Below are 13,842 nucleotides of genomic sequence, written 5' to 3'. Positions count from 1 at the left end.
GGCTGAGGTTCAGGACCAAGGCGCTCCCCTTGGGCCTGCTTGCTTCTCTGTCTTTCAAAGCCTGTCTTGGGCCTCCCCCAGGCAATCCATTCTTTGTCATCTCTGTGCCCCGTTTCTCATCTCTCCACTTGCTTTGTTCATCTGCAGCCTCTATTGATCCCTTGCACACCTCTGTCTCTCCCTTCTTTTTTACCCTGTCTCCCCCCTCGCTCTCCAGAGTCACCCCCTCCAACTCTCTCCACTTCCCACTCACTGATATTGATTGGCCTCTAGGCGGTTTCCCTTCCTCTCCTCTCGCTACCGGCTCCTCCCTCCCTCCCTCTGGGACCATAAATTTTCTGCCTGCTCAGAGCTGTGTCAGTCTATATTTCAGAGCCAGGGGCACAAGCATGGGATGGAGAAGGCAGGACAGGCTTTGGGGGCCCAGCCCTGTTCCCCAGCCCTCATGCAGTCTCTCCTCCCTCTTGGGGTCATGTACCATCTCAAAGCCTCCTCTCGGGTGCCTCTGGGGACCCCTTTTTTCACTTCCGAGGTGCTGGGGTCAAAAGGGGCCCGGGCATCTAGCAAAGGTGGGGAGGCGACCGCAGCCATGGAGGAGCTGTCCTGAGTGCTGACTGCATCCAGGAGCTGGGCACAGCAAGTGTGGGGCTCCAGGTGATAGTTTTTGCTCCAAAATGGAATTGAGGATTAATAAGCAGGAGTCAGCCCTCTCCCCCCACCAATCTCCCTCCCCTTTCTCACACCCCTTCCTTTTGCCCCTTCTTCACCACCTCTCCTCACTCCACTACACTATTTCTTTCACTCCTTTCAGATTGTCTCCACCTCCCTCTTCCTCCTCCTCTACCCTCTGCCCCCCCCCCCCTTCCTAGCAGAGCTTCCTCTGGGCAGAACCAAGGTTGATGTGGGTGTGGAGGTGGCATCCAGATAAGGGGAAGGGAGCTTCCCTGCACTTATTTCTTGGGTTATGACAAGTGCCTTGACGAGATCCCCAAAAGTCTGGGGGCCAGATCCCAGTGGAGGGACACCTAGAAGGAGAAACGGCTGCCTCGGCTGGACATAAGTGGCTCAGGAAGGATTTGGGGACATTCAGTGGAGAGCTGTCCTGGAAACCCTGTGGAGGGAGAGGTTGAAGCTGGGGGAGGGGAGTGAAAAGGAAGGATTGGAGGAGTCCGGGAGGGGTGAGCTGGGGTAGGGGTCACCCTTGTGGGAGGTGGTGAGGAGACGGTGTGCCTGTGACGTGTATTACCAGTACCTTTGAGCTCCAGGTGCATTGTTTGTATGCTATGGGTGACCCTGTTTTGGGAGGGTGAGCTAGGGTAGGTGTCTGTGGGTAGTTGGCCATGCCTTGCCTGTGACCAAACATATATGTGTGCGCATGTATGCCTCTGGGCATGTGTACATGCTGGACTGAGTGAGTTCATGTGCCAGTCTCTATTAGTACATGTATGCATGTATGTGTCTGAGCCTGTGTGCATGCGCTTGCACTGGTGCCTGTATGGACACGTGGGTGTCTCCATCCCTAAGCCCGTTCACATCCTAGCGTACACGTGTGTTCCAAGGGATGCGTGCAGAGGTGCCAGTGGCCACATCTCTGCGCGCTGGACCAGCGAGCCCTATTGGGGTTCGTCCAGGTGCGGGGCGGGGGGGGGGGAGGAGGAGGAAGAGATCGGCCTCTTTTGCTAGCCTCAGTCCTGTTCAATTATTCAGCAGGGCCCCTTCTCCGGAGGGGGCGGGAGAGGAGCGCGCGCCCGGGCGCAGGGGAGGGGCGGGGCGCGCGCCGAGGAGAGGCGAGCGCCGAGCGGGCTAGCCAGGTGCCGCGCGCCAGAGCTGCCCAGCGCCGCCCGCAGACCGGGAGCCGCTCCGGTCCCTCCGCCCTGCCCCCTCCTCTTCCCGCGCTCCCTCTCCCCTCCCCTCTCCACTCCCCTTCTTTCCTCCCCCTTGCCTCCCTCCTCCCTCTCCCTTCCAGCCTCTCTGCCTCTGCAGCAACACTCCGCTGCCTCCATCTCTCCGCCGGAATCTCTCAGGCTCGCGCCTTTCCTCTGCTCAGCCCCGCTCCCCTCCTCTCCTCTCCCCTCCTCTCCCCTCCCTCCATTCCCCCTCACCCGGATTTGCTTCCCTTCCCCCTTCTCCCGCCCCCCTCCCCCCGGCCGCTCCCTCCTTTCCCCGGGCCTCCGTCGGGCGGCAGCGGCGGCAGCCGCGCGGCCGGCCATAGTCTCCGTCGGGCTCCTGCTTCTCCCCTCCGGTCCTCCTCCCCGGCTCGGTTTTTCCGCAGGATTTCCCAGCTCTCCCCTCCCTGCCTGGCCCCCGCGCTTCCCCTACCCCTCCACCCGGCACTATGCCCCCTCCCTCGGGCGCTCCCCCGGGTTTCTGACGGCCCTGTGCGCCGCTCCGACCCTTAGCTCCGCGATGGACCCAGGCGTCCTGCACCTTGGCGTGGCCGCTCCGCGGACCCCGGATTCCCCGGCGGGGTCCAGTTGATTTCGTTGGCTTCGGACCGAGGCTTGGGCTCTCGTTTTCCTTCTCTTCACCCCTATCCCCCCTCCCGGGGCTCGGAGCCGGAGGGGGGCTTCGCGGGGCTGCGCAGCCCCGCGTCCCCGCCCCCGGCCATGGGGCTGTGAGGCGGCCGCCCCCGGGCCGAGATGCCCCCCGGGGGGAGCGGGCCGGGGGGGTGCCCGCGCCGCCCCCCCGCCCTGGCCGGGCCTTTGCCGCCGCCGCCACCTCTGCTGCCGCTCCTGCTGCTGTTGCTGCTGCTGGGGGCGGCCGAGGGGGCCCGGGTCTCCTCCAGCCTCAGCACCACCCACCACGTCCACCACTTCCACAGCAAGCACGGCACCGTGCCCATCGCCATCAACCGCATGCCCTTCCTCACCCGCGGCGGGCACGGTAAGTGGCGCTGCCGAGGCCGATCGGCCGGCTGCCCCCCCTCCCCCGGCGTCCGCCTCCGGTGTCCGCGGCCCTGGCCCCCGCGGGCCGCACCCCAGCCTGCGTGCGCCGAGGCCCAGCCCCTCTGCCTTTCGGCCCGCACCCCCTCACCTCCCATCTCTGGCTCCCATCTTCTCAGCCCCACCCTCGCTTCTCCATCACCACCCCCATCCTTTTATCACCTCATCTCTGTCTTCACCACTTTCTTCCTTGCCTCACCTTCACCTCCTTATCCTGATCTCTGGTTTGTTATCACCTTCGTGTTTCGGTTCCCCTGTCACCTCCCTATCTCTGTCCTTTCATCCTCTGTCCAGCTCTCCCTTCCCCAGTCTCTTCCTCTTCACCTCCATTTCTGCCCCTTATTTCTCCATCTGGCTTACCTCCACCTCTTCCTAATCCTCACCTTTGCATTGCTGGTCTTGCATCTCTGCACCCCGTTATCTTCTTGTCTTTGGCCCCCCATAACCACCATCCCATCTCTGTGCCATCTGTCATCTCTGCCTCTGAAATGTCCCATCTCTTCTCTTTCACCTCTTGATATCAGGCTCTATTTCACCGCTGTCCCTCCAGCAGCCTTCCCGTCTTTTCCTCATTGCTGTCCTTCCACCACCACCTCCCAAACATCTCCACTTTCTCCTTTCCACACCTCCTCATGCTGCCCTGCCTCCACCTCTGATCCCCAGCACTTCTCACCTCTGTAGCCCTGTTACTTGGACTTGGCTTCCCCCATTCCAGTCTCCATCACCTCCTGGCAGTCCTCTATCACTCTCCACTGCTAGCACCTCATCTCAGCCCCTCTTAACCTTCCATTTCAAAACCTACTTCACTTTCCCCTCAGACCCTGTCACCTTCCATTTCTGACCTCTGTCGCTTCTTGCTTGTGCCCTTCATCACCTCCCATCTCAGGCCCCTCATCACTCCATATCTTAGACCCTTAAGAGTCTCTGCCTGCCATCTCTTCCCATCTCTGTACCTGCCACCTTCTATCTCTGTCCCCCATATTCTCCATGCTCCCATCACTTCCAGTCACTGCACCCCCATAATTTCCTGTGTACTCCCCATTACCTCCCATATCTGTCCCTCTTCATATTTTATTTCATATCCATGTCAGACTTCATAACTTCCCATTTCAGTCCCTCCTTCACATTCCATCTCAGAGCTCCTGTCACCTCCCATCCCAGAGACCCTATCAGCTTCCATTTTAGTCCACTCATCACTTCCCCTCTCTATACCCCCGTTACCTCCATCTCTGTACCTCTCTCAGCTCCCATATGGTACCACTTAAAACCTCCCATATCAACCCTCTATCGCCTCCCATTTTTATACTTTGTCACCTTTCGTCTTTGGCCCCCATCTCAGCCCTCCATCACCTCCCGTTTCTGTACCTCCATCACTTCTCATCCCTGTACTTTCATCACCTCCTCTACCTGTCCTCTCATCACTTCCCACTTCTGTACCCCCATCACCTCCCATCTTGGTCCTCTGACATTTCCATGCTCGCCTCACTTTTTATCTCAACTCCCATCACCTCCCATCACTGTGTCTTCACCAGTTTTCACTCTGTACCCTTGTTGCCTCCTATTTCTGCACTCCCATCACTTCCCATTTCTGTTCATCACCTATCATTTTTTCACTTCATTTTTGTTTCTCCCTCACCTTCCTTGCCTGTATCGTCATCAGTTGACTTCTAGGCCCCTCATGGCCTCCCGTTTCTGCACTCATCTCTGCCTCCCCATTATTGTTCTCCATCTGTTTATCCTTGCTTCCCAGTCTGTGTTCCCCTCCATCACTTCCCATCTTTCCGCCCCTTTCCTATTCTTTGCTTTTCTCCTACTTCGTCTTTAATTTTTGCTGCCTCTGCTCTCTCCTCATCCATTTCCCAGGAGTGGCCCTTTCCAACCCTTCCCTTCATTGCTCGCTTCTCTCTTCTCAGCATAGCCTGGTCTTGTCGGAGCTCTGTCCCAGCTGGAGTCTTCTCCATGCAGCGCTCTCCCATGTCTTTCTCTTCTTCCACTTGCCCACCCAACACCTTGCTGCTGATCTTAACTCTGTTTCTCCCCACAGCTCTCAGGCCCTCTGTGCCTTCCTCCCTCCTCTTCATTGTCCCCTCTGGCTGCCTTGAGGCCCAGTGTTGCTCCCAAAGGGGTCCAGATAAGACATGGTCTTTCTGGGCAATGAGGAGACACATGAAAGGATGAGACAGGAAAGGGCAGCCAGGGGTATTGGGGGAGAGCATTGTGGGGTGAAGAGGAGAGTTGGTGAAAGGGAAAGGAGAGAGATGCTGGCCCAGGGAGATGAGCAGATTGGAAGGAGGGGCCTGGGCACTGAGGCCAGAGGAAGGCTCAGTGGAGGACCTGGAGTTGGGATGTGAAGAGCTGGGCGAGAGGGAGAGAAAATGGAGGAAAGAGCATGGGCAGGGGGAGTGGCTATGGAAAGTTTGTGTTGGGATTGCCTCAGAGACGGCCCCCTCCATGCTGGGCAGAGAAGAGAAACAGCCCCAAGAGGGCCAATGGCTGCCCAGTGCCACATGGAAGCCGAGGACGAGCTGGAGGGCGTCCAGAGAAGTGATGGAAAGTGGTGGGAGCCTGCGTGGAGGAGCCCGTAAGGGTCAGGGAGGTGAAAGGAAGGAAAAGGGTCAGAGGGCAGACAAGAGCAGGGAGGAGACCATGTGTCATGGCTGAACCGTGCCTCCGCTCAGCTTAGCCCTGGGGGGAGGTGAAAGGACAGGCTTGTCTTGGGGTTTCACGCTTGGCTAAAGGAAGAGGTCAACTGGGGAGACCTTTCTGGTCCAGGGGAGACCTTTCCTTTCTGCCCAGCGTCTCCCCAGCCTCCCTCAGGGTAAGGGAGCCTCTCTTTCTGCACCTGCCTTTCTGTCTCCCTTCTCTTGGGATCTCACTGCATTTCTCCTTGCCTTCCTTCCCTCCTTCTCTTCACTCTTTCCTCTATTTACCCTTCCGTCCCCCAGCCCCTCCTGTTACATAATATGCCTACAGACTCACCAGATACCCATGATGCTCCTGCAGCTGCTGTTGATCTAGGCATGAGGGGACCAGCACACCTGGCTCCTAGAAATGGCCCGAGAGGGTGGCACGCTCCTGGTCCTTAACCCTGATGTTGGTTTCGGAGTCAGTGAGGAGCTTCTCAGCCCCTGACTTGCATTTGTGGTACCCTCTGAAGCCAGTTCTGGGTCAGTAGCTTCCAGGGCTCTGGATTCATTGCTCCAGCTTACAAAGGGCGCTGGCATGTGGGTGTGTTAACTTAGACTTCTAACTGGATGGTTTATGGCCAAGAATTGAGGGGATGAATCAAGGGGACTCATGAATTGAGGGGACATTGTTCTAGAATTCTAGATCAGGAGAGCAGAGCCCAGGCGGTGGATCTGTGGAGATCCTCCTGGGTTGTGAGGAACCACATACAAGAACTGTGCTGGGCTGTGGGCACCTAGGAGCGTGGCCTTTCTAGATTGTGTAGGACATTTTCTCTTCCGTGATTCTGGATCTACCAGATTTTTGTCATGGCTTCTGATGCTGCAGGGAGATGGGCAGATGGAGGGTCTGTCTGCACGTGTAGTTTTAACCACAGGGGCACCCCCACATGGGGTGTTTAGTTGGGATGCTTATGTTGTTGGGGTCTGGGTTAGCTAACCATTATTAATGGTTGGTTGGTTTTTTTCTAGAATGCAGGTGTGTAGGAACCATATGGAGGATTCTTGATCATCGAGTGTTTTACTGGATCAGTGAATTTTTGGGTCTGGGAGGCAGTGAGGAGACTCTTTGGAGGTGGCCAGAAGGTGCTAGCTCTGGACCTTTGGGTGGTGGGCCAGAGCGCTCTTGTCTCGGGCTTCAGGGATGCGCGACCCCCCCCCCCAATTGTTCTGCAGTGTAGCTCACTAGCGGTTTTCCTGGGGAGATCAAAAACAGTGGGTGTGGACGACCTTAGGGCAACACGGTGGTCCTTGGCTTAGGCCCGTTTCCGCTCCGGAGCCCTTTCTGGAACCTTTCAGAGGCCCTAGATGTGGTGCGGAGCCCTGGTTCCGTGTCTCTGTGCCTTCCCCCGGGAGTCGGGTGGCCAGGGCAGAGGAGAGCCTGAGGGGTGAGAGGCGCGTGGCGACTGCCGGATAGGTACCAACCCCGGAGGGACTTGGTGGAGCCCCGCCCCCTGCCCGCCGTCCTCCCTACCCAGCCCTCTGCGCCCTCTGGCGGGATTGCGGGGCTGGGGAGAGAAATGTCTCCCCAGGGTAATTACTCCCGGCCCAGTCCAATAAACGTTTCATCCTTTATCCCTTTGGCCCAAGAAGTGTCCCTCCGCCCGATCCGCACACAGTCTAATAAACGCCCTTAGGCTTTTCCAGGCCCGCCCTGCGTAATAAACTGGCCGCAGTGTGAGAACAGCTGGGTAATAAATCCCGGGGGAGGCCTGGCCGAGCAGGGCCTGGGGCTGGGACGCGAGACGGGGCAGGGGGCAGGCTGCCCGTGCGTCCTCGGCTGGGGGCGGGGACGAATGCGCCGTGCTCGCCCCTGCCCTCGCTGCCTGCCATGGCCCGCCTTTGTGCACTTAGCGCCATGTTGCCCAGCCTCCGCGTCTCCTCTTGGGGGTCTGCCTCTCCACCCCGGGTCTTTGTGTGCAGCTGGGTGCGTCGTCTCCTCTGTGTTGGTGTGGGGCCTGCGGGTACGTCACTGGGGACATGTGTGCAGTTGGGGTTTGGGGTGTGGGATGCAATGCAGCCTCTCAGCGCTTGGGCCTCACTGCCCAATGGGGCATCGTCCTGCCGGTGGGCACCTCAGGCCCTCTCCAGGCTCAGGCAGGATTCTGTCCAGGGTGACATGCATCTGGGTTCCTGGGTGGGAAAGTAAGGAGAAAGGGCCTCATTTTTCCTAGACATGGGAGATTTGGGAGCAGGCCTCAGGTGGATGGTGTTTCCTTCACTGGTCTGAGGGACCAAGAAACCCAATAAGCCCCTCCTCTGTCTAACTGGGAGGCCCTGGAAGCCTAGGGGGTGAAGACACAGCAGCCCCTGGTCAGGGAGGGGTGGGATGGTGTGTGTGGAGGAAGGTCAGCATCTTAGCTCCCCTGACCCTTCCCACCCCCAAATTTGGCCCTGTTGTTTGTAAGTGGAGAGGGAAGGGAGGACCCTGGATATTAAGGTTGCCATGGAGACAGCCGATTTTTCCAGAGTGCTGCAGTGTTGGAAGTGGAGAGACTGTTACTGGCGGCTAAGGCCTACCCTGCTCCAGGCTTTCAGGCCCTGGCCTTCCACCCCGACGCCTGTTTAGGGGTGTGGCTCAGTGTACCCTGCCCCCATCCAACTTTCCACTCTACTCTTGGTTCAGCCCCCCCAGTTCTGGGCCTTCAGGACCCCTAGGTAGAAAGGACACTTGGGTCTGGAGGGGGCAGAGCCAAGCTCCCCATGTGCTGGAGGCGCTTTCCCCAGTGACAGCCTATGGCGAGATGTCAGTTATTAGACATCAAGGCTGTTCTTTCACCCTGTCGTGCCCCGGGGTGGGGAGGTATCTCTCCTCTCCGGCCCTTCCTGGGGAGAGGGAGGGCATCGAACACAAGTGCCCTGGGGAATAGCGCCTGTTCCCCTAAGCCCAGACCCCGCTGGCGTCACTGCCTCTCAGGCCTCCAGGCACCTCCTTCTCTCCTCAGCTCCTCCTCAGCTCCTCCCTGGGCCTGCAGATGGTGCCGCCCTCCAAGGCTCTCAGGAGTCCCCTCTCTTTTGGGGGCTTGGGAACTTCCTGGGGTAGAGCCCCCTATCCCTGAACTGTACTGCTGGAAGTACAACCGGGCTCTTGAGTCCCTGAGGGGAGAGACCCCGAGGTTTTTGGAGGGGCCCAGCCTTAGTGTTAGCAGCTGGGCTACCATCTTGGCAGAGCAGGTCTGCTCCTCGGAAGTGCCTCAGGCCCCCCAGCAGCCAGGCCCACCCCGCCCCGCAGGCTCCCAGCTCCCTGACCCTAGGTTTTCCATCCTTCCCAGAGCTGTCCCACCCCAAGGCGCCACTTTCCTCCCAGCCTACGCCAGGCTTTTGCCCTCAGACCCCATCTGCCTCTCTTCCTTTCTGGGTAAGTCCTCCCCTGAACCCCTCCCCCCCAAGAAGTGCTTTGAGAGGAGTCGTTAGTGGCTAATTATTTAATTAAGTATTTTATGAATCTCATCTGCTCCATTTATGTTCTAAAGAATGCAAGATTGTTCTCTTCCCTTCTCCGAAGGCCCCAGAGTACTAGGCCTCTAGGCCTCCCAGAAAAGGCTCCCTTCAGGAAACTGGGTGACCGGCCCCCCACTCCTACCCCCAGCCAAGCCATCAGTCTGCCCCCACCCCCAGGGAGCCCAGTCAGCCGCAGGAGGGAACATGGAGACTAATGGGGTTTATTTTGGGGCTGAGATCGTTAGGGACCTCACACCCGCCCCCGGAAGCCGGATGGAGAAGATGGAGACCAAGGGGGAGAGAGGGTGGGGTGGGGGAGGGCAGGGAGAGGGAGCCTTCATCTCTGGCTCCCACTCGCCTACTTTCTCTCTGCTACACCCCTCTCTGTCCCTCTCTGTCCATCTGTCTCTCTGCCTCTTTCCTCCCCTGGCTGTCAGTCTCGACCCGCCCCCCCCCATCCCCTATGTGTTTCTCTTCTGGCAGGGATCCAGGACCCCCTGTGTTGGGTCTCAGGCAGCCCCCTAGCTGGGAATGGAAGCAGAGAGTCTTGGGCAAACCGGGACCAGGAGGGGGTGGGGGGCAGGTGTTGGAGGGATGCCAGCCTGTGGGCTATGAGTCAGAGCTGAACACAGCCCGGCTCTTCCTCCTGCCATCGCCTGGGGCTCCTTTTGCCTTGGTGCCTGCTTAGCGCTGGCCCCACGGAAGCACACACCTTGGATCTGTCACCTCTGCCAGCCCTGGGAGAAGTCCATCTGGCCAGGCCTAGGCCCCTTGGGTCCTGCCTGCCCCCAGCACTCCTCTTGGTCCCCTTGCAGCCTCTCTCTGGGCTCTCTCTCTGTGTCACTGTCTCTGTTACCTCTCTGTTTTGCTGTAATTAAAACCAGAATTCTTGATGAGGCAGCTACATCTGTCTGTGCGCATGCACAGGCTCTCACCCGGGCACCCTCCTGCCAACTGTTCCCCAGGACTGCAGGGCCTGGTGGCTGCTGTGGGCATCCCAGCTGAAGCCCTGTACCCGAAACCTGGTGTCCCAGTGATCAGGTCACAGTCCCGTGGACCTGCTGATCTTGCCCTCCTGATGTCATACCTCCCTCTCCCTTTCCTTCTCTCTGCAGCCGGAACCACATACATCTTTGGGAAGGGGGGAGCGCTCATCACCTACACGTGGCCCCCCAATGACCGGCCCAGCACGAGGATGGACCGCCTGGCCGTGGGCTTCAGCACGCACCAGCGGAGCGCTGTGCTGGTGAGGGTGGACAGCGCCTCCGGCCTCGGCGACTACCTGCAGCTACACATCGTAAGGCCCCCCCAACCTTCTCACCCCAAATCCAGTCAGTCCCTTCATTGCCGCGGGGTCAGTACCTCCAATCTCCCCTTGTGGAGCCCTCAGAACCTCTGTTCCCTGATTCCTGGAGTCCCCTCCTGATTATGCATGAGACTCCCAGCGTCACCCCGCTGACGTGAAGCTCCCCCGTTCCCCATTCCTTGAGACCATCTGTGTCTTCTGACCTTTCCAAATGCAGTTAAGGGCTTCCGGGAGTCTTCCAGGCCATTCTGCAGCTTTCAGAAATGTCCCCACATTAGTGACTGCCCTGGGCTGCTGCCTGCTCCCTCCTAGACTGCCTAGGGCAGCCCGCTGTGCCCTGCCCCTGTTCCTGCCCTGCTCCTTCAAACCCCCCTGCCCCAGAGCAGCCCACCTTTGCTTCTTCACCTTGCCTTCAAATCCTGCCCCTGACTGCCCTGCCCTTGACCTCTGTTTCTATGACCTTTGCGCTCCCAGCCACCCTCTGACCATGGCCTCTCTGGCTGTGCTCACTATTCTGTGACCGCTAGGCCCAGCCCCATGCCCGCCCCCCACCCCAACCTCCGGTCACCCCCAGCTCTGCCTTTCTCTGCCCAGCTCTTCCCTGGGCCCCAGTCTTCCTTCCTCAAGCTCTGCTCCCTCCCAGCGCCTCCCTCTGAGCCTCCTGCCCTACCTGCAGCTCCTCTCCCCGCAGTTTTCATCCCAAATCGGGTCTGCAGGCAGCCCCTTTTCTTCCTCGAGCCTTTCTCCATCTCCGGTCCTGTCCACACCCTTTCTTTATGGCCTCTGGCCCTGCTACATTTCATTTCTGCTCTTAGCCTCTCCCCTGGCCCCTCCCCATGGTTTTAACCCCTGGACCTCACCTATACAGCCGCCTCCATCCCCTCCCTGTACCCCACATGCTGAGTCTGGCCAGAACCCCTGAACTGGGAGAGTTGAGCAGGCTGGCCAGGCTCTGTGTGCTGGAAAGGTCTGGGTGGGGGGTCCCTGGGCTTTCAGGGGAGCAAGGAAGCCAGGGGAGAAGGCTTGTTTGGGCACTGGCCCCTCCCCATCTGATTGGGACCGTGGCTACTGGCCCCTCCTTACACTACAGCTTTTTAGAGTCCCTTGGCTGTGCACCCTTCCCGCAACGCCAGGGGGTGAAGGGAGGAGGTGTGAGGAGAGGTGCCCTGTGGGCAGAGCTGAGATGGAGTGGAAGTGGGGTGCTGGGCAGGAGAGAATGGACAGGGAGCGTGGAGGAAAGGGGTACAGAGCGCAGAGTGGCCTGGGGAAAAGGCCTGGGAGTTCCGTGTCCATGAGAGCAAGACAGATAGCGTCTCGGCCTGGGTGAGACAGGGTGGCTGTGGACAGCACATGTGACTGTGTAACACTGGGGGACTGTGGGGGTGATGAGAGCGGCTGTGTCTTGTGGCCTCTGGTCAGGTGTGGCGCTCTGGATTTGTGTTTCTTGGCTGAGTGATGGTTGCTGTTGTTGCAGTCGCCTGACCATGTGTGGCTGGTGGGACTGTGTTTCCGGGTCCCTCCCTGTGACCGAGGGATCCTGTTCTCGTCCCCCAGTCATGAGAGGCAATGTGTGGCTTGGGAGCAGGGGGCCTGGGTTTGAGTCCCAACTCTGCCACTTCCTTGCTCTTGGTGCGGTCACCCCACCTCTCTAGCGTCAGTGTCCTCATCTGTGTAGTGGCACAATAGGAGGCCAGAGGTGTGGATGAGATCATGTATGTAAAGCACTTAGGACATCGCCCAGCCCTCAGAAAGCACCCTGGCAGCGAATACCCGTGTTAGCTAGTGTCGTCAGTGCTCGTCCACCTGGACGAGTCGGTCTGCACGTGTTCTGTGTGTCTCTTTGACAGCATCTGTGTGTCTGTGCTGTAGGTTTAGGGGACAGGGCTCCCTAGTGCTAAGGAGAAAGGATGGGGGTATCAGGGTGCAGGGAGAAGGGATCTGTCTCTTTTCCTTCCCAGCAGTTGCCCACAGACCTTGCCAGGTGAAGGCTTATGGAGGAACAAGGCTTGGTGCCTGGTGCTGCACGGATCAGGGGAGAGGGGTACCTGGCGAAGGTGGGGGGCCCTGGAGGAAGCGTGGGAGCCATGAGGGAGGCCAGTTCTCAGGGGAGAGTTGGGCACCAGATGGGCTGCAGCCCCTTGAGGGCAGCCCGCAAGCCCCCTCCTGCCTTGGTGTCACAGCAGCTCCCACCACAGCGTCATTAGCAGCTCTCAGAGAGCGGGGAGGCGGCAGCAAAATAAGAGAAAAGCAATTTGACGTTTCTAATAAAGCGTCGCTCCACTTTGCCAAATTAATTTTGACTCCCATAATTATTTGCTGTAGGAGCGGCCGCGTTCTCCCCACCGCTGCCTAATGAGGTAATTGGGGAATTAGGAATTAATGACTTTAACAGAAGTGACAACTGACTTCACGTCGGGAGCAGCTCTGGGGAACTGCCTCTCCCCCGGAGTGCATGGCTCTGAGCTCCGCTGCCTCCTGGGAAACCCAGGTGTCCTGCCTTCCAGCTGCCCGGGCTGGCCCTCTGCCTGGCCGGCCCCAGGCTGCGACTGCCCCTTGACCAGCTTCACCGCCCAGCTGAGCCCCGTAGGGAGGAACCCTCGGAGGCGTCAAGGACTGGTGCTATTCTGGGCGATGCTATTGCTAACAATAGTACTGGGGAGCATGGCTGTTCCCCTCACGTGTGTGGGAGCAGGTGAGCTCCCTGGGATGTTGTCAGTTGTGGGTGGTAGGTGGGTGGGGCTCGCTAGTACTCTTTGTTGGCAAGGCCAGCCTCAGTTTCCTTGCTTTACTGCATCTGACAAGGAAAGGTGCTGCATACGTGTATGACTGTGTGTGTGTGTGTGGGGGGGGCTTCCCAGGTTCTAGGAGGAGGGGAACTGGAACCACAGTGGGAAAGGGATAGGGCGTGGGTTTCCAAGTGAGCCACAGCTGCACACGTGCCCCCCAACTCTCAGAACCCCAACCCCTGCCCCATCTGTGAGCCACCCTATCCCCACCTCCAGTGACACCAAGCCGCTTGGCTCCACTGGCTGTAGGAGGTGACAGCAGAGTAGTTCCTTGTGCCCGGGCTGAGTGGTTCCTTGTGCCCGGGCTGAGTGGTTCCTTGTGCCTGGGCTGACGAGAGCAGACTTTCAGGAAGACCCCAGGAGTGTAGTGTGTGCAGTGATGACCCGGGTCCCCATGACTGTGTGTGATCCAGGGGGCCTGAGTGAACCCGTGCGAGTGTCTGTCCTGTGTGGGACCGCAGGAGGCCGAGCTCAGGAGTGCCGCTGGGAAGTGCAGGAGAATGGGATAGGGGCCTGGGTTGAGGGCCTAGGGTCCTTTCCTAGCCTCTCAGATCACCCCCCGCCCCCAGCAATTTGAGGCAGTGTCTCCTCAGACTAGTGGGCAAGGGGGAGAGAGCATTGGCTTTGGAGTCAGACCAAATGGGCTTCAAATCTGGGGTTCCAGAGGGTTGCTATGGGGATGA

The 13,842-nt window shown here is 59.1% G+C and overlaps 1 protein-coding gene across 38 annotated transcripts in view; it reads left to right on the top strand.

The window, feature by feature from the left end:
* NRXN2 (neurexin 2) overlaps nt 1-13,842 on the top strand; it is a 104,935-nt gene that overhangs the window by 65,890 nt on the left and 25,203 nt on the right. For 34 of the 38 annotated variants that reach the window (XR_012497627.2, XM_074336612.2, XM_074336605.2 and 31 more), the window contains one exon: nt 10,183-10,364. Coding sequence is in view for 37 of the 38 variants with exons in the window: in XM_074336612.2 (XP_074192713.1) it covers nt 10,183-10,364 (182 nt within the window). In the remaining variant the exon portion in view is untranslated. Of the gene's footprint in view, nt 1-1,898; nt 2,884-10,182; nt 10,365-13,842 lie in introns of those variants that run through there. The other 4 variants (XM_074336608.2, XM_074336607.2, XM_074336610.2 and 1 more) reach the window with 4 other exon arrangements.

Source organism: Rhinolophus sinicus, chromosome 14 (genome assembly GCF_057876585.1).
Source record: "Rhinolophus sinicus isolate RSI-liver-muscle chromosome 14, RSI-T2T, whole genome shotgun sequence".
NCBI classification, from domain to species: Eukaryota; Metazoa; Chordata; class Mammalia; order Chiroptera; family Rhinolophidae; genus Rhinolophus; species Rhinolophus sinicus.
Note: the sequence above shows the minus strand (reverse complement) of the source record. Positions and strands in the feature narration are given on the sequence as shown.